This window comes from Seriola dumerili, unplaced genomic scaffold (genome assembly GCF_002260705.1).
Source record: "Seriola dumerili isolate Sdu_G_001 unplaced genomic scaffold, Sdu_1.0 BDQW01000202.1, whole genome shotgun sequence".
Lineage (NCBI taxonomy): Eukaryota > Metazoa > Chordata > Actinopteri > Carangiformes > Carangidae > Seriola > Seriola dumerili.
In genome coordinates, this window is record NW_019174457.1 from 1082211 (window position 1) to 1102832 (window position 20622).

Consider the following 20622-nt stretch of genomic DNA (forward strand, 5'->3'; position numbering starts at 1 on the left):
TCAAATGACAGCACTCATACAGACTTCCACCAGCTCCCTGACAGCCGTTGTTTTCTCCAGACGAAGTGGTGATGAGGCAAAAACTCCACTGTTGATGCTGATATGCAAAGGAGTCTCTGGCACCATCTAGTGCGCAGCGAAATACAGACGTTCTCCTGCTATTTAACTTCATTATCATTTCGCAGGCAACTTAGCAAACTCATTTTATATTAACATATAATCCCTCTGAGGATAATGAAAACAAACTCTTGTAACAGGGTCTGACCATGAGTGTGCATATTGGCTGCCTCCTAAGCTGGAGATCAATTAGAGATCACTGCGCTGCACGTGTGACCCTAATCTGCTTAATTACATTAAGGCTGCTAAACCTACAAGTGCACTGCCTGTGCCCAGGTGGCAACGGACCAAGCAAACACTGAGGACAACAACACGATTTCACTTCTACCCCGCAAGAAATGATTCAAGCAAAAATCAAACAGGGGATGTTTGCCAAACCTGTGAGTATTACTCGTCGGTGGTCCTCATCAACAACCTGTTATCTCGAGTGTTTGCCTCTGCGTGCTCCACAGGAAGTCAGCTGGAGTGGCAGTTGAAAGTACAGAACAGACGCTTTTAACCGTACTGGGTCCAACCACCTTCTCAGTGGTTTGAAGCTAAGATATTACATGCAAATTTTATTGTGTGTGTGTTGTTTTTCTTGATTTGATCATCTGTAGTAGTTAAAGGTAGTAATATTTATTCCACCTGTGCTGAGAGGTCAGAGAGCTTCGGCCACTGTTGGTTAATTACAGATTATATACATGTGTAACACAGGACGCTGCACAGTTTTATTTTTACAGTACATTATTTGCTGATCCTTTTTATATTGAGCCAACCTTGAACCAGGTTGTCAAGGGTCTTTGGTTTGTGTGCAGCAGAACTTGTTTTGTCTTTTTAGCCGTCGCTTTAATTAATCATGAGCAACTCCTCAATACTCATCAACAACCTATGTAGAACAGAAGTTCCCAAACTTCTTTGCTTGTTTCACTGCCTTTAAAAATAAGTAATTAGAGCTGCAACAATGGGTCAATTAATTGATGAGAAAATAATCAGCGACTACTTTGATATTCAGTTAATTGTTTTCAGCTTTCCAGCTTCTCAGATGTGACAATTTGCTGTTTTTCTTTGTCATATACGTGAATCATAAAGCTTGGGATTGTTGTCACCATTGTCTCAGAGAAACGGTGAAATGGCAATTTTTTTTTTTTTTTATACCACTTCACAGATTAAACGGTTCATTGATTAATCAAAAGTGACAATGACTCGTTAGTTTCAGCCCCAGAAGTAACGCCTCCTTCTGACCCCTTGACAAACTGTCGGTTTTATGTTTTAAGTTGAGCAGTTTAATCAAAGTGATTTTTGTCTTTTCACATTCTTTCATTTATATAATTTTGGAGGCTTTAATAAGTTTGACCCCCCCGAGTTTTTCAGACGATAAAAGGAAAGAGTCTGAAAGATAGATAGAATAATAATAATAATAATAATAATAATATTTTTTAATTTACAATTTTTTAATTTATTTACCACTGTTCTCTAGAAAGAGCTGAATCATTTGGTCCAAAATGAACTCAGTGACTGTAGTGAATTAATATATATTAATAGAAACCTCAGATCATTATTGAAGATTTATTCATTTTTAATAAGCCACCATGTTTGCAGGTTTTTGGTTCAGATGCACAGTTGTTCTTTTCCAGAGGGTTAGTGGTGGATATGAAAACAAAGTGACCCTGAAGTTGTTTTTATTAATGGCTCAAAATATATTATTAACAGCAATGCAGCTATTAATTAGGAGCAGGGTTAGGGGCTGTAGTTAACCCCTAAATCCTTACAGTGTTTGCCCTGTTGGAAAGTGGTACAGAAATGATTTATTGTTCTGAGAGTATTGGTCTTGTTATTAACTGGGTAGGTGCCGTTATGCTTTACAGTACTGAGAGAATGATTCCTGAAGGAGGCCAAATTATCACTTCAGTAATAAATGAGTCACTGATGTCTCTTTTGTTCAGGGGGCTCCCCAGCGAGAAGAAATGTTGACCCTCCAAGTTAAAAATACCACGTTGCATCTGAATGGTCAAAACCTCAGAGTGGCAGCTAAAAATGGCAGCATTTCAAAAACACCTGGCCTCCATCTGTCAGCGACACATGGAAAGGAGTCAGTGGGTCAGCTTACGGCCTCCCCGCCGGCCCAGGAGGGCACGGCACAGTTGGACTTGTTGTTGCTCAAGTCGTCCAGGCCTGACTCAGAGAGAGAGGCCGAGAATGGACCCGCGAGACGCCCTCTGAAGCTCGCCCCGCTGGAGCTGCCGGAGGAGGTGAGGGAGGCTCAGAGGCAGAAACTTAAGTTTATCCAGCAAGAAGCCAAACCTGCTTCCTGTAAGCTGGATGGACTGAATGAGTCCAAAACAAGGAAGGTGAAGTCGTGTGTGAGGCAGAGGCCGCTAAAAGCTGCTGTGTGTCCTTCTGCTTCCACTCAGCCTCCCAAAGCGCAACAGCAAAACAGATCCTCGAGGCCCCAGCTGACCCGCTGCAGCCCCATAGAGCAGAATGGAGACAGGCATCTGGAGGATGTGGTGTGTCGAGGTACCCCAGCTCCTCTGCGCAGCAAACCTGTCCCTCCTTTACTTTCCCCCAGAGTTAAAGCTCAGGCGGCACGTGTCGGACAGGCCACATGCCAGAACCCCGGCGGCCTGCAGCAGGAGACGGACAGGAGGCGACTGAGGCTGAGGAGAGCACAATGCCTCGAAGAGGATCAGTGCAATTCACACACGTCAACAGGGGGATTATCTGCAGATGAAGGCAAGCTGGCCCAAGGTGTGCGAGGCAAAGGACAGCAGGCAGACAGGGCGCTGAGAGGGCAGCCGCACGCTGGAAAAGACATCAAGGAGCCTCCTGCGGCCTCCTGGGAGCCGGGAAGCATCAGGAAGAGCCATCAGGTGGTTTGCTGTCAGCAGTCCGAGAGATGCACCCTGAACCGGCAGCCGGCTGAAGGTGAAGAAAGCAGTGGACATGCACTCGACAGTGTGAAGCCAGGTGCTTCTAACTGGAGATTAAAGAGGAAAAAACCCTTGATCACGAAGCATAACGATGCAGTCCCTCTGGAGCGTCTCCAGCTGTGATTGGACTGGAGCTTTCACTTGTGCAGCTCGGGACTTTGCAAAACGTCGTCGTGCTTTGACATGCACTCGTATCATGAGGAGAACCCGTCAGAACCAGCTAATCCATAGTCTAATAAACAGTGATATAAAGGATGCATGAAGCAAATAATATAAACTGAGCATCAGCTGCTTTCTAAAGCCACGCTTCACAGAACAATTCCTTCTAATGAGCCCAGATGTGTCAAATCTACTTTCTAATCACACAACAACACAAGCAAATAAAGCAAATTTTAGAAACTCGTTCGCAGTGTTTTTTTCTATCTATTCATCTTCTTCCTCACAAAATTCTGTAAAGCAAACAAAAACAACTAATAATTGTTGCTTTAGAGTCATAAATCTGCCGGATAACAGAGACACAAGAGGTAAACTACAACTCTTAGATACTGAAACGAAATGATGCACAGAGAAAGTAAAAGAAAACAGCTGCTCCTCACCTAGCTCTACCCCCGGCCCAGAGCGCTTCTCCCTTACTAAGACTACTACTACTAATAAGAATAATAAGAATAATAAGGTATAAAATAAAGTCACATGTCTCTCTAGCTGGGGACACGTTCCTCAGGTTCCTCTGTTTATTTTAATATCACTTTTTTTGATAACAGATAGAATCGACATCCTTTTCATCTGTGGCTTTGGTCGTGTCTCCTAGTAAACACAATTCAGGACAAAAGGAAATTCGGATTCTCCGGATTTTTGTAATATCACTGCACTGAGCCGCTGCATCGAGGCGTCTTTTTTTAGTTTTTGCATTTGTTGCACTTTTATTTCCGTCTGTTCTGCCAAGGTAACATCTGTTTAATACTCACTGCTAATGGACCTAAAAGTGGTTTCTTTTTTTCCAAATTAATTTTTAGATTTTTAGATTTGTAGAGTAGATCACTGATGATATTTTGGTTTGTGGAGTTGAACAAACTGCAGGAAGTTCTACGTCTCATTTTACTTATTTTGCGATCAGACATTAATTCTTTGTTTTGTTGTAAATGTATGAACCAATCAGTGAAGTGATAAAAGGTTAAAGGCACAAATTAAATCTTTTAAGGCCTTTTCGCTTCCAGGTCTTCAACTTTAGTGTCATAACACTAAACAGTGCTTCACTGGATGAGTTGTTCCATTTAAACAACACAGTCAATAAAACTGAGTCGCCACTAACATTAGATGTTTTGGCAACACTTTATTCATTTTACCATTACAGTAATTAACCCTGTAATAAATGGTTTACAACACAGTATAATGTCATTGTAAGCAGATATAAGTGTTTGTTAATGTATTTATTATTACTTATTACTACTGTGGACGAAGTGAAGGCCGCTGTACAAACAGATAATCAATGATAATAGCATTAAAATACATCTTCATGGGAGAAGTATTAAATGTAATAAATGTATTAAATGTCTGTTCACTGCTTTTCAATACTAAATAGGTGTTCTGTAGATGTTGCTGAGTTTCCTCCTCCGTGTTAAATGAAATGACCCATATACTCTTACGGCGGTGAAACGAACCTCCGAAGGGAAACAGCAGCGCAGCAGAGGTGTGTTGTTCGGCACGAAGCCAGAATCACATCAAGTTCATTAATGGTCTGGTGGACTTTCCCTTGTGCTCCCAAAATAGAAAATAAATAAATAAATGAACAGTATTTCATAAAAAAGTATGAGCCAGGTCACTCTAAGTTATGGGCTGTCCCATTTCCAAAAGCTGCTCCCCGGATCAGAGCGTGCACTCATTCAATTAGGCGAAGCAGGCGGAGCACACGGCGAAGCTTCTGGCACAAAACATGAAGCGCTGGACCGGTGTGAGTGTGACACAGTACAAAAATGATTTAAGCGGTATGATCGGTACTTAAATTAAAGGAAGTTTACTGATTAACCAGCAATCAATAGACACCGTTGTATGACAATGACCCAACCGTTCGACCTGCTGAATGTCTCATTCTCATCTCTAACTTCAATAATAGAAAAGAAGGAACCAAACCATTCACTCTCCTCTAATGGATCTATTTTTAGCGCTCCTGCTTTTCTAATTTAAAACATTACTTCCAGCTCTGAGCGGGAGTTTCCTCCTCGAAAAGTAGGAGCAGCCGAGCTCGTGTTCCCACAATGCTCTGCGCTCTGGGAAGATTTAGGTGATGCTCAAAGTCCTTTCGTGAATGATGGCTGGTCTGACCTTTGGTTACTCGCCAGACAGGTAACACTGTGCAATATAACTGATGATCTCACTGTCTGCGTTCTCACGCATCAGTTTTACCTTTGGCACATGAACCGTGCTCCATGCTGCGACTCATACGTGTTTCTGTCTTTATTAAACTTAACTTCACCGAGGAAGATGAATATGTTAAAAGACAGTTCACTCAGCCAGTTCCTACAGAGCCAAGACACAGCCTCTGTTCCTCCTGTGTCACACTTTACTGTTTAGAGGGTTTTCTCTGCGCTGATCCACTATTCCACTGAAAATCTCTCAGAGGATTATTATAAAATATCTCCTCTCTGTAGAATTAGAAAACAGAATCAGAATCTGAAACACTTTAATGATGCCCGCAGGGAAATTGCTTTGTTACGATTGCTCAAGAAAGTGAAAATAAGAACCACCATGAAAACACTGCTATAAATACACAGAAAGTGCACGGTAGAATGACAATATGGACAATAATGCAGTAGATTAACAGTAGATGAACTGTAATGTGTAAAGTTAAACTGTGAGTCACTAATAAACTAAAAGTAGTTGACCAGCAGAGGACTGATGGAGATGACCGGACCTGCTGAGTCTCTGGCTGACCACTGTAACACTGTATAGAGCGTGTGCAACAGTGTGCGAGCGTTTTCACAACATCCAGCTCTCCGCAACCGCATGCACACAGTCCAGCTCCACCCCCACCCCACCCCATCCCCCCACCCCACCCTCCACCCCCAGGTCTGAGCCAACTGTCTGAATCCGTTTGTTGAGTCTGCTGGTGTCGGCCACCCTCAGGCCACTTCCCTCAGCGGACCGGACTTTGGAGTACCTGAGGCGACTTCCTGTAGAGAGCCGCAGAGTTCCTGCTCCAAGTGGACACCCAGGTATTTGTCCTCCTTAATTCCTTAAGTGTCTTTGAAAAGTCTGTAACTTGCTCCTTTCACGGAGGATGGAAACTTTTGTCAGCTTGAAATCACAAAAGTTGACATCACTTGAGTCAGGTTATCTCACTTCCTCTACAGTCACTAAAGGCTTTATACAACTTTTTACACACCTGGTAATAAACCCACACAGATATGTAATATATGACATGTCCCTAAGAGTGATGTTGACATTTATAACATATTGTAAAATTAAAATTAAAATATCTATATGATACATTTTTATATGGTATAACATCTTTATTATATTATGTACATATAAAAATTCGATATGGTTATGTATGTTTTTCTTATTAATTTCTTATTAATTTTAAACGTGTTTTATCTTCCCATTCTAGCAAAGTGGTTTCAGACTTTTTGGAAGCAACAACTTTAAAACTCACCTTTTCCCTCTCACAGGATGAAAATCCCCGCACACAATTAGAGTACCTCAAATTCTAATTCTTAAAGTTCTACCTAAGTTTTTAGCTTTAAAAAAAAATTAGCATAATCTGTTCTGCTGCAACATTCACATACACACGTTAATATTTAGTTTCATATTTTGGACGGCTCGCCTCACTCTCTCTCTGATGTGGGAGGCTGAAAGCTGGCTGTCTGTCAGATGACAGATGGCGTTCTCCAACACCACACGGTGCCCGCAGCCTCTCGCTCACCCTACATGCTGGTCACCTCTTTAGCCCTCTCACATAAGGCGACAGACGGTTCCTCAGACTGACACCATCACTCATATCGTGCATCTGCCCCAAATCATCAGCCCACTTCCCTTCCACTCCACACTGAGCCTATACATAGCCTGGCCTGCGCTCGCTGTTTTTTCCTTGGCTACAAAGGCACTGCAAATAGGCCCTGGATGTGATGGCTAACTTGTTTGTTGTCCATGACTTTCAAATATTGACACCGTGCGTTTGCAGTGTTTTGGTGCCTTCGACAGCTGTGCGGGAAAGATTTGGACGTATTTCTTAATGCGGCAAAAAGCATGTGGCGACAGCTGTATTAGCACTTTAAAGAGGAAACTTCTTCCAAGGATCTGCCAACATGAGACTTGTGATGCAGAACACAGAGAGTCTGCCGGGCAGGAAGTCTGACATGGAGCTGCTGTGTTTCACTGCCGCTTCCTCTCCTGCCGGGGAGCATGATGATAAGAACATCAGTGTAAACTGAATGTGAACCCTCTGAGAGTAGATCACATGTAGATCTACAAGTTCGCAGACAGCACTGAGTTTTCTATCAACAAGGACGGGACAGGGAGTAAAAGAATTGCAGGATGAAATATAAAAACGTGCAACATACTGTGTTTTGTGACTGTGTATGTTTTACAAAATAGATATAAGATAAAATAAAACTTTAAAGGTCCCATATTTTACACTTTTACAGTGTTTTATTTGAAGTGTTGATCCATAAGAAGATATATTTGTGGTTTTAAGAACCAAAAACAATTTCAGTGTAGTTTCACATCTCCTCTCTCAGGCTCCTCTCTGGAGCTCTAGTAACAACAGGTCGGTGAGCCAATCAGAAGAGAGGAGGCTCTGACTGCTTTGTTGTGACATCACAAAGTTACAGAAGTCGTGACAGCTTGTTTTAAGGCTCAGTTTCTGAATACAGGCTGTGTGCATTTCTCTGTGACTGAGCGCTTTGATACTTTCACAGTATTAATATAGAACCTAGACCTGCTTTATAATCAAACAACACATGGACAGAGACCTTTATACAATATGGGACATGTAATCACCTATGAGGATAATGGGATTTAGCAAAAAAAGGAAACAGTAAAGGTTCATGATGCAAGAAAACAAAGTATGACTAAAAGCAACAGAAACTACTGAGTCACCTAAGTAAATGAATAAAAAGATGTATGAAAAAGGACTTAAAAAATGAAAGATGTGCGGCCTGACATGATTGTAAACTTGTCAAAACAGCTCGACATGAGTGATGCAGATCACAGAGCTTTACTGTAAGTCGGTGCAAGGACAGGCATTTAACACAAAGCTGCGAGCACAAGTGTTCTGTAATCATTTCCCAAAGTTAAATACAGCCTTTCTTCATGAGTGTGTGGCTGGTGGAAGCCAAACGTGGGCCCGGCCCACCACCGGCCCCAGGGCGGCTCCGCTGTGGCTATCACAGTGGCAAAGGCCGGACAGTTGAGGCGGTTGCCAAGAAGCCGTTGCCTTTTCTTTTGAGGGCAACACTTCAGATGGGTGCAGCCGTAAAGCAGGGAGAGGGAAAAAAAAAAAAAAAAAAGGACAAAAATATCCAGAAAGTTGGGTCTATAATTGGCTGCGCCTCTCAGCCTTTTTTTATGTGCGAGCACAGCCCAGTAGAAGCCACCTCGTCCCCCAGTGAAATCCAACACTTTCCCCCCTCGTAGTTCCCTCCTACTCTGTCCACCCATCCACAAGGTTGCCTGGGAGCTCACCTCACCTCACTTTTTAACAAACACCGTACACTGGATTGTCACCCTGGATTATATAATAATCTCATCGTGATTGCTGGCGCCTGTGGGGGGGAGGTATTTTGGATTATTATCACCTGATAATGATGCTGCCCCGGTGCTGATTCAGGGTGTGAGTGCTGGAGGCAGAGAGAGACTGACGCCTCCACTAACGCTGACTGAGTGACAGGACAGGTAAGACAAAAAAATTAGCTTCATATAAATCACCCATCCGTCTCTACTCTCTTTTAAAAACTGACTCTAAGATAATTTTTTCATTCTTTAGCAGGTTTGAATTGTTGTTGTTTTGTTTTTTTGTATCCACATGTTCAGATGCTCTATCAGAGAATAAACCTTTTCTTTTTTCTTCTTGGGTTGCGCATGGGAGAAAAAAAAAAGAAAAAAAGAAGCTCTTTCTGTTTTTTACATTGTGGAAATGATAAACGTGGTGCTTCTGTTATAGACATCTACGTTGCAGTCCCAGGTCTGCCATTGAGAGAGGAAGTGGAAACAGGCCTGATGATACAGACCCACACATTGTAAGGAATCTGACTTCAGGTTCAGATGTTGACGGAGGCAAAACAGCTTGTTTTCAGCTTTACCTTGGATACTGTATCTGCTTGTAAAACTGCGGATTAATTCAACACAGCACTGGGGAAACCCATACAATGTATTTAAATGTAATCAGAGATGAAAGGGAGACAAATTACGGTTATGTTAGACTTATACAAAGTTGGGTAAAGAGGATTAGGAGCATGAATACAAATCTTATTCAGCTGCTTTCATAGAGAAGCAGAATTTCTTCCTTTTTTTTTTTTTCACTGAAGTCTTGCTGGGCTGAATTTCTCTGATTTTAAATGCTACACTAATGGAGGTAATTAGAGCGATTCAGCTAGCGTGCTTATTCTGCTCATTAATGGCAGCAGTGAAACCAAGTAGGCTAGCAGAAATAGCCCAATGGAGAATCAGATAAGGAAACTGGTATCTGGAGGCCAGAGCACTTTGCTTCACCCACAGTAAATAATGCACTCTCTATTTCACATGCTGTAGAAGCCAAGCCACCGTCAACGGGCTGCTGTTCTTAGACTTGTCTCCCTCCACAACATTTCCTGAAATTACTTTCCATTTAAATCACTTTCTGTTTCTTTTAATACTCTTTCATTTTGCGTTTTTTTTTTTTCACTTTTTAGGCCCAAATTTCCTCCGTTTGTTGTCATAACAAGTCTGAAATATGCTTTAAAGATGGCAAAATATTTCGCTTTAAAACAGGAGAAATACTGCAAGTGTCAATGGAACAGCAATCATTACAGTGTGATACATTAATACAGTACATAACTCCAATTCATTTCATATGATATAAGCTAAAAAGATCGGTGCCACTCTCATATCTGTGCATTAAATATCAGCAGTGCGAAGAAAGTAAAGTGTATTAAACAATCCTGATAGTTAGCTACTGCTACTCGGGACAAGAGCCACTAATGTGAGTGAGGCAAGTGTCACAGACAAGGTTAAGAAATGGTACGGTCCACTTTAGGGGTGACTGAAATTGTGTCACAAGATATTATACGCAATATTTTGTAATATTTACAATTACAGGTAAGAAGCACATATAAATGTTTCAACCTGCCCCTGCTGGTCAGACCAGCCCTCAATATCAGGCTATAGTCTGGAAACAGGAAGAAACTGTCAGTGTGGTTCTGTCCGAGTGCAAAAAATAAAATCTGCCTACCAGCACTTACTTATTTCACACAACCGATGTGTAAAAGCGAAAATTTGCAGCTTTACTTGCCGCTGAGTCGTTTATGGATGTGGAAAAAAAGCTTCCTCACACTTAAGCATTTTTTGGAGCCGTAGGGCAAATGCACTGGAGCCCTCCTCCAGCTGAACCAATCGAGAACATGCTCGTCTGAGTCTGATTTCCTGTTGATACAAATGGGACAAGATAATCAAATTCTGCAAATTCTGATGACTCATCTCAGCTGCTGTGTGTGTGTGTGTGTGTGTGTGTGTGTGTGTGTGTGTGTGTGTGTGTGTGTGTGTGTGTCAAGTCATGAACCGTGAAGTTGCAACACCCGGTGTCAGCACAACACTAAAATCACCTTAAAATCCAGCTCCATTCCTGAAAGCCTGGAGTCACCGCTCCGGGCTGAGAAATAATCTGGCAAATAACTTCCCGTAAAAACATAATTTGCCATTTCTCCACCTCTTCACTTTGTACATATCAAGTAAACAAGGTAAAACGTGTTAATAGTTCGCTTTAGATAGACAGAGCCAGAGCAACTATTCACCCACGTTTCCAGTCTTTATGCTAAGCTAACCTAACTGTGATCTTGGTCTGGGTGATACTTCATGCTCAGATATGAGAGTTTTCATCTAACTTTCTGCAAAAGAAGGGAATACATTTCTCAACTATTTATACTCAAGTAAAGTACCCCTCTAAATATTTCATTAGGAGCAGATGCTGTTCACCTCTGGGATACAAATACATTAGCAACATAATGCAGTGGAAATATCAGATTGCACAGGAAGGTGGTCAAGGATGGTAAAAAACTTTTCAGGGCATTTTTATTGCTTTACAAGTTGTGCGTAAGTCAGACTTTCCTTAACCTCCCCCTGATGACTCCCCCCCCCCCACAGTGAGACGCTCATCCAGTCAGTAAGAGCCCGTGTTATGGCTACGGTCAGTCACACATCAGCCCTAATGTCAGGCATCACAACCGCTGGTCTACAGTACACGCGAGAATAGTTTTGTGTTTATACAACAGGTTTCTGACAGCGCCACCCAGGCAAAACTGCCTCATAAATGAATCCAACAGAGAGGGGCTGATACGCCCTGTGAAACACACTGGTGGATCGGCTCAGCGTCTCCAAAGGACAACTATATCTGGTGCAACATCAGCGAACTGTGCTCTCCTGACGTTCTTTAACCGTCTTGTGGGTGGAAATGGTTGAAAAAAATAAAAAAAAGTTTGGCAGCAGGTTCCAGCAATCTTTGTTGAGTCCGGTTTTCTCTGGATGAAATATTCACTTGATGCTGTTGAGAGATGACAGCTGTATTTCAGACTTTAAATTATCATGTCCTGACAGTGGAGAACATTTCCTGCCAGCTTCCATACCAGAAATTAAAACAGGAGACAATAGAAAATACTGGGAAATGAAGGGGAGGTGAGATAGAGAATTTCTTCTTCTCTGGATCCCAGGGTTTTCTTTTCTTTCACATATATAAAGCGTGTAATGCAATTTTAAATCAGCTTTCTACTAGTGCCTTCTCACTGTAAAGATGTGGCAGCAGCCATTGTAGAAAGCCTCCTTTTTTTTATAGCTATCCCCTGCACCACAGGAAAGGCTTCATCCACTTTGGTTTCTCGGTTGGAGAGAAATTATCACAAATTGTGTTCATTTGTGGTTCAGTGATGAAAAGGTGCAAGGGACAGTTTTGGCAAGACAGGATTTAGATTCTGAAATGTTTCCTAATTCAGCGGTGCATTTATAAAACTGGCTGCAGTGTCTGCTAGAGTTCATGTGACAGTGAGTTGTTGATGTTTCCACTGACCTTTCCACAGACTGAACAGCTTGATGGTGGTAATAAGCTAAACAAAACAGACCCATATTGAGGCCGAGATGGAATTACGAGTGGGATTTAGGATCACCCTGGTCTTGGTCATCCTGGCCTTGACTCTTTCTGGTGAGAGAGTGGAAGCACAGAGGGCAGGTAAGACCATTAAGACTGAAAACTCTAGACTCCATATTGACTGCATGTGAGAAGTGATTAAATGCTCCTGTATCTGCTTTCTCCAGGGTGTAAAAGTGTCCACTATGACTTGGCGTTTATCCTGGATACCTCATCCAGTGTTGGAAAAGAGAACTTCGAGAAGATCAGACAATGGGTGGCCAACCTGGTGGAGTCTTTCGATGTGGCCGCAGAGAAGACGAGAGTAGCTGTGGTTCGCTACAGTGACAGACCCACCACTGAATTCAACCTGGGGAAACACAGGACCCTGGAAGATGTGAAGCGAGCTGCCCGTAACATACGCTACCTGGGGGGAAATACAATGACCGGGGACGCCATCAGCTACACCACCAACAACATCTTCACCGAGCAGAACGGAGCAAGGCCCGTCGCCAAAGGCATCCAGAGGGTGGCCATCCTCCTCACAGATGGCCGAAGCCAGGATTATGTTCTGGAGCCCTCTAAGGCAGCTGCCAAAGCCGGCATCAGGATGTTCGCCGTGGGCATCGGGGAGGCGCTGAAGGAGGAGCTGGAGGAAATCGCCGCCGAGCCAAAGAATGCCCACGTCTTCCATGTGACGGACTTTAATGCCATTGACAAGATCAGGGGCCGGCTGAGGAGGAGGCTGTGCGAGAGTAAGTCAGCCATCAGGCTCGGTGCCAACACATCAGTCACACTGAATGCCACATGGCCTCTTTTTTTTGAAGCCTCTCTTTTGAAGTCTGCCTGCCTCACCCTGAACGTGCACTTAATCAAATTAGACTCTTATTTTAACCTTTAACCACCGTACGGAGGAAAAGGCCCAAACCACAAAACCCCACCCTAACCACAGAGAGCTGCTGCACATGTACACAGTGCTGTCACGGCCTCTATTCGCCTGAATATGAAGAGTGTGAGGGGGATGATTCAAAAGCTGGCTTGTAAATGACAGTTTTCTAACCAAGACATTTCTGTGGTTCAGCTGTCTTTTTCACTGCAGAGGTGTTTAGCACTGGAAAGCCTGTCTAACCCAAATAGTTTTTCCACCCGTGCACTGAGAAAGTCCTTCACACACACACACAGGCACACAGGCGTAGCAAGTAGTTTACACAGCCAGACGAATTAGCAAAAATAGGCTCAAAAAGTAAAGTAACAGCCTTATGTTGTCCAGTAGCTGTGTGAAGAAGTATCTGCGTGCGAGTGTTTGCATGGAGAAGATGGATGCTTTGCACTCCAGCGCTTGAAATTCCTGCCTAAAATTAGCCAGACAGGAAAGAAAAGGATGCCATAAGTCTTAGCCGCAGCAAATACAAAAACGGAAATGACATGATTACACGGTTTTAGTGCAGAGATGAGCATTGACAAACTCTCACTTTAATTTTGCTCTGAATTGTCAGGATATGGCAAAAGTAGAGATTCCACTGGAGAGAGACTCTAAAACACCTTCATTCTTTTTTAAGACCGTATCATCTTGCAGAGTGATGCTGGTGCAAGGGCAGACTGGAGATTCATTTTATAGCCTCTGACCTTTGACCTTGCTCTTTGACTTCCAAACTGCCAACCAGTAATGTAGGTTATAAATTGCGAAACATTGTAGAACCAACCAAAGGCTAAATTTACACTGAAAGAGCGTTCCACTATTTTCTTTCTGTAATCTCTAAAATCACCACGAGTGAGTCTCTAAGTATGTCAGTGGTCAGCACAACTGGGCTCCCTGAGCAATGCGAGTTATTTTCACCCCGAAAATTATAGATCTAATGTTTCAAGTGGGTCCAGTGCAGCCGCTCCAGTGTCCATGTTGAATGTTTTCACCTTTTAATCCATAGGTTTAAAAAAAGAGCACTGTTTATTCTGCACTGCAAGGATTCCTTAACGCGCGTGTGGCCTTGCTTAAGAATACCAGCACACACTTGACCTTACATAACCCCAGTGACACAGGACTCTAACATCAAAGCCCTTGTCTAACACCTAGAGTGTGTTTAAAGGTCCTTTATTTTGCACTTTTCCAGTGTTTTATTTGAAGTTTTGATCCATTAGAAGATATATTTGTGGTTTTAACAATCAAAAAACATCTGAATGAAGTTTTACATCTCCTCTCTCAGGCTTCTCTCTGGAGCTCTAGTAACAACAGGTCAGTGAACCAGTGAGTCAGTTTCTGAATACAGGCTGTGTGTATTTCCCTGTGGACTAACAATAAATTATATAAATAAATTAAAAATATATCAATCTCTGGTGACAAAAAAAAAGTATGGTTGAAGTTAGATCTGTCATGGTGAAACTTCTGCTGATGAATATGAACCTGTTTGAGACATTCATTTCCAAATACAGGTTTTACATTGCTTCCATTTTAACTCACAGCCGGATGCCTAAATTATAGTTTTAGGCCCACAAGTGCAGGGAGTTGCTCGGCTATCTAGCATGCTAAGTCTCAGAGCTGTGCAACAACACTGTCTTTAAAAAAAAGAGTGACGCACTTCCATTCATTCACAGAATCGTAATTTTTGGTGGACGTGCTGGTTTTATAAACAATATAAACCAAGTATCCCTTCTGAGATCTTTCCGTATCACTTAAAAAAGACTTTTAAGACAGTGGGAAAAAAGACTCCCTGAATTTCACTGCTAAACAAACACAAGTCAGACACAAACAAGGACAAAGTGTTTACAGCTGAAATAAAAAATAAACCATGTGAAACTGAGATAAGACCACTTGCAGAATTACTGAAAAGAATGCATACGCTGACAGTTAAATTACCTGCTTGGATTTTCCCATTAGGCATGCTCTGGGCTATGCATGAAACAGAAAAACAAGACATGTCAACGGAGCTGTCCTCATAATGAATGCGGCAAAGGTTAAAAGCCTCTCTGACGTGATGATTTTTATAGCTGTGATTTAAAGAAAATTGCAGGGTTTAATAGTAGATGTTTGGCAGATACTTGATCTATTAAGGAAGCTGGAGTGTCTCACTGTGATATCGTGGGCTACAGATAATATTTAGGATTGACAGTGAGGACACAGACACATTGTCGGGCTAATAATAGGTTTAATGAGAAGTTCCTCTTCACAGATTGATTACAAACTGATGACGGGATCCTGATTGGCTGTCATTGCCCGCTACATGATAGAAAAATTAATCTTGCCATGTAAAATAGGTGAGATGGTTTTATTCATTTTCATCCTGTCAATTGTAAGGTGAAGCAGATAATACTGATATTCACTGATGAGTCCACATGCAGTCATTTCAACATATACAACAGTCTACATCATTAGTTGGGACATTATTTTTTGTTGCAGCCCTGCTATTTAATGCAGGTTGATAAGTGGAGTTTATATATATCTGTCTTTATCTTGTCATTCAGATAGTTTTGGGTTTATTTCCTAGATTTTTAGGTACTTGCCTCTGATATTTCATGCATTCGGCATTATGTGCATAGGGCTTAAAACAAATTAAGTCTACCGCTACGCAAGCAGCTCTGTGAGACCATATGTGCACTGGGCACAGCAGTAGTTTCAGCTAAATGCTAATGCTATTGTCAGCAATGTCATCAGTGCTTGAAGTGGGCCTGGATTACCGCACAGGTACACAGTACCGGCATTTCTTTCTGTTACTGCTTAGCGTACAGTTACTTTTTTGCGCACTTCTCACTAGCTGCTCTTAATTCAAATTCTGGCCGATTTGTATTAACCCCAGTGTTTGTTTTTGTAAAAAACGGGCCAGGAGATCTGACAGTAAACTCAACAAACGTGTGTCACAGTGTCCCGCCCACAGCTCCATCTGATTGGTATACGTCACGAGTAATAGCCTATCACGCTGAAGGCTGCTGAGTAATACTCCGGTTAATGAGCGGAGGTTTGTTTCAAAGGGAAGACAGCAGACATCATGAAGTTGTAAGTCGGAGGTAAGACAGCAGACATCATGAAGTAAGAAGTAAGAAGAAGAAGTAATAAACATCACAATCCTTTACACTGAAGTTACAACAACGCCAAACTCTGATGAACAAATTCATCTGTTGATCCAAGACACGCCGAGCAAGAGAGAGAGAAGCTAGCGCTAACTGCTAAGCTAAAGTAACTAGCGGATCTGAACAGCAGGTAAACAACTGCTGAATTTGGGAAAATCGCTACAGGGAGCAGAGGGCTCTGGGTGCCGGAGGAGAACTGGTGTAAGTTGAAATGTACATCAGGTAGTTAGTCAGATGAAGAAAACAGACACATTAACTGCGTTTAGACACAACAGCAATAAACTACCAGTAACAGAAACTCCAGAGCCTGGAGATGAGCCACTACACTGACGTCAGCACGTCAGAACGTCAACGGTCACTAGCTACTGTTACTGAAAAGACATTTTACTACAGTAGAAGTAAAACCACTGTGTAAAAATGTGCTCATTTAAAAGCACAATGTAAGTTGGTTAAACTCTCTGAGTAAACCTGTTCCATTTCGAATGGGAGGGGTAAAACATGTTATATAGGGATAATAATAACATATGGTAAAACTATTAAATTAAAGAGCATCTTTAGGCTGCCAGGTGTTTCAGTTCAGCGCTGAAATCAACCACTAAATTCCAGTCAGGCACTTTGAAGGATGTACATACAACTCATAATTACTAATATATACTCAGTTGACATTTATTAGGAACTTGTAGCTAAACTGATGCAGTCCAAATACAACAGTCCTGTAGTAAAACCTGCTGCATGAAGGTTATGATCAGTTTTTGTTAAAATCGTTTTAGACAGTTGTTGATTCAACTGTTTGGAGCTGTATTGTATTATACAGAGAGGTGTGAGAGAGAGAGAAGCAACGGCTAAAGTAAGCAGCAAATCTGAATGGCATGTAAACAACTGCTGAATTAGTGAAAGTAGCTAAAAGGAGCAGAGGGCTCTGAGTGCTTAAGCTGAACTAGTGTAAGTTTAAATGTATGGCAGGTCACTGTGTGAGCAACTCTGTGAGGATGTACTTGGGCGCACTTCTGCTTTGAGCTAAATGTGAGCATGCTAACATGCTCACAGTGACCATGTTAGCATGCTGATATTTGCTGGTAAGCACTAAACATAAAGTACATCTGAAGTACAAATTAAAAATCTGATGTCACAATGGCTAGACTAGATGAATAGTTATGGGATCATGAAAGTTATTATAATTCCTCCTGTCATGACCTGGATGTCTCTGCTCCAAATTACATGGCAAGTCACCCAATGGTTGTTGAGATATTTCAGTCTGGACCAAATTAGTGGATTCACTGACTGACCAACATTGCCAGCCCTAGACCCACACCAGGAGCCAGTCTAAAAATTCAACAGAACTTAGTCTTTCCAGAAACAGCATCTCTGTTACTCCAGAAAAATCCACAGACCCACCATGAACAGTTTCCATAGAAAGTCCTGTATATCACTGCTGGAGGACATTCATGTACGTTTTCAGTGCTGTGAGAGCCATAAACAAAATTCACCACCTCCAAGGTTGAATGGATGTCAATCACATCTCTAAGCCAATGTTTACACATATTAAACAGAGCAGGATACATATCTGCATTCTGCACTAGTGAAGCTGGCATCTTGACGCAAATAGAAAACACCCCTCCTGCCAATAAAAAACTCAACCTGATGGTGTTGCCTTTCTCACTGTCATCGCCATCACTGAAATATGCGTGAGTGGAAATATAAAACTTACTGCTCTTGGGCCTGTGGATGTGCCCCCTGCACTAGCACAGCCGCCCAACCTCTCACCCACACACTTCACTCCACAGACGTCAGACAGGAGCGATGGAGGGCAGTCTGTCTGGGCTGGTGCTCTTCAGATCACATATCAGTCCCGAGACTGTTTCAATGAGATCACCACATCCTGAAACAATCTAACACTTCACACCTTAATGTCTGACCCCTCATAAAGTTTCAGAATGACTGCTTTTATAAATGAAACAACAAACCGGTCAGATTTCCAGCAGGAATACAGAAGGTTACCAGTAGAGGTGTTTGAACAGTTCTCTAACTTTTGTTCCTATCAGAGGATCATATTTTGACTTAAAATGTGCCAAACTGAACTACTGTCCTTTCTCCTCAGATGTCCTGTGTCCAAACATGAAGGTTCAACCTGATCGCTTTAAGCCCAGCAGCACCAGTTATGGTCTTGAAGAGGTTCCAGGTATGTGCAAAACTGCTGCTTTCCTAACAGCAACATGCAGCGCTGGCTACACTTGACAACCACAAAGTCAACTCTTTATTTTGCAAAGCATTTCCTACAGTCCCACATTTAGCCTTTTCACATGAAGAGAAAAAAAAGGTTTTTTTTTTCTTGTTTATATACAGAGATTTAGACAGTTTTCACCTACAATTTTCCTCCATTTCCATCCGATTGGAAACTGAATTGGTTTTATTCATGACTTGGGAAAGTGCTGTTTTCTGGCACATTTATTTTCTGTCTTGTTTTATGCTGCCAGCATAAAAAAACTCGATATAGTTGCAAAAACAAAACGCTGTCAAATTTGAATTTACCAATTTTACCCACTTGACATGACAGCAAAACATTTTGGAGACCAAGTTGCTGTGCTTTAGAAATGTAGATGTGTTTTGCCTACAGTTCAAGGCCAGCCATTGACTTTCATCCTTTTCCATTTGATATGAAAAACAAACTTGCTTCAGTCATGTAATCCATCTCACTGAATATCAAGTTACTTTCATCGTTGTTGCAGCAACATGCATTCAAACATGTTTAGCAAAATATAAAGTTTGCATTTATTTGAGATTATTGACACGACTCTAACGTTTATAAAGTATTATGAAGTTACTGCTACTTAGCTTAGCATAAAGGCTGCTAACCTCTTTCAAAGGATCTCTCCAAAGGAAACTAAATCCTCCATACAGCACAAATATACCCTTGACAAAAATGAATGTGAAACAACAAGTTGTGGCTCCACAAGCTTTTTTTTACCTTTACCTTGAAAGCTAGCTGTTTTATCTCTGTGTTTATGCTACATTAAACTAACTGGCTGCTGGTGAGAGCTTCATATTGACTCTTCTACTGTAACTCTCAGCAAGAAAGCAAATAACTGTATTTCTCAAAATGTCAAACTCAAAATGCAGCTGTGATTTTCAAGCTCGAGAATTAAACTAGTCTTTTACCATGTCAAGCGAATCAGTAGCCCTCCATCGTTTCATGCTTTTATTTCATACATTCCAAGCTGCTGCGTTTAAAGTTTTCTCAGAAGTCTTGAGTAGCGTTTATCCAGAAAGGTCGGATGTTGTTACAAGAGTGTCTTTTGGGGGATGTGAGTTCCTGTCTGTGTCTCCCACCCACATCCATCACACTAAGAGAAAAAACAGATGCACAGACGTGACTGTTTGGACTCCTGATACGTCGAACTTCATGGAGAGAGAGATGTCAGAGTGGTGGAAGTCGTGTTTTTGAAATGTCGACTCTTCACACATTTGGCTGGCACAGTTGACGTCTGACAATGTTTGAACAAGGGGTCAGTGGATGAGGCTTTTTTTCAGGGCAAATTTTGCCATGAAGATGCTGAGAGACTATTTTGTACAGTGTGTATTTTTTAATATATATATATATATATATACACACACACACACTATTCATCACAATTTTGTGTAAAAGGAAAAATCCAAGCTGCTGGCATTTGTGGGCTTGAAGTGCACCACAACATACAGTACATTGGCCACACGGCAGGATGTATCCTGGACAGGTTGTCAGTCTATGACATAGCTAACATGTGGACAAACAAACACACTCCTATGGTTCATTTAGAGTTTCCCCTTCATCTAACCTGCCTGTCTTCGGACTGTGGGAGGAAACCAGAGAAGCTGGAGGAAACCCATGCAGACATAACATGTAAACTCCCCCCCACCCCACAGTCCAAAGACATGTAGCTTAGGTTAATGGGCGAGTTTAAATTGCCCATAGATGTAAAGCTTGAATAGTTGCTTGTCAATATATGTCAGCCCTGTGATAGACTGGCAACCCATCCAGGGTGTACCACGCCTCTCGCCCAATGTCAACAACCCTTAAAGGATAAGTGGTATAGCTATTGGATGGATGGATGTTCCTTCAAGTTAGAGTGACTTTCTGTCAAAGTGAAAAGAAAAAACAGCCAATCAGCAGTGATTTGGCAGCAGAGAGTAGAGGAGTGTCTGCTTCTGATTAGAGACGACAGCATCACTTCCCTCTGTCCAGACACATTAGCG

At 42.0% G+C, this 20622-nt stretch overlaps 1 protein-coding gene across 1 annotated transcript in view; it reads left to right on the plus strand.

The window, feature by feature from the left end:
• The first annotated feature begins 12344 nt into the window (after window positions 1-12344).
• col22a1 (collagen type XXII alpha 1 chain) overlaps window positions 12345-20622 on the plus strand; it is a 49242-nt gene continuing 40964 nt past the window's right edge. Inside the window, exons 1-3 of the mRNA XM_022753981.1 lie at window positions 12345-12435; window positions 12522-13088; window positions 18491-18571. Coding sequence (XP_022609702.1) covers window positions 12345-12435; window positions 12522-13088; window positions 18491-18571 — 739 coding nt within the window. The remainder of the gene's footprint in view (window positions 12436-12521; window positions 13089-18490; window positions 18572-20622) is intronic.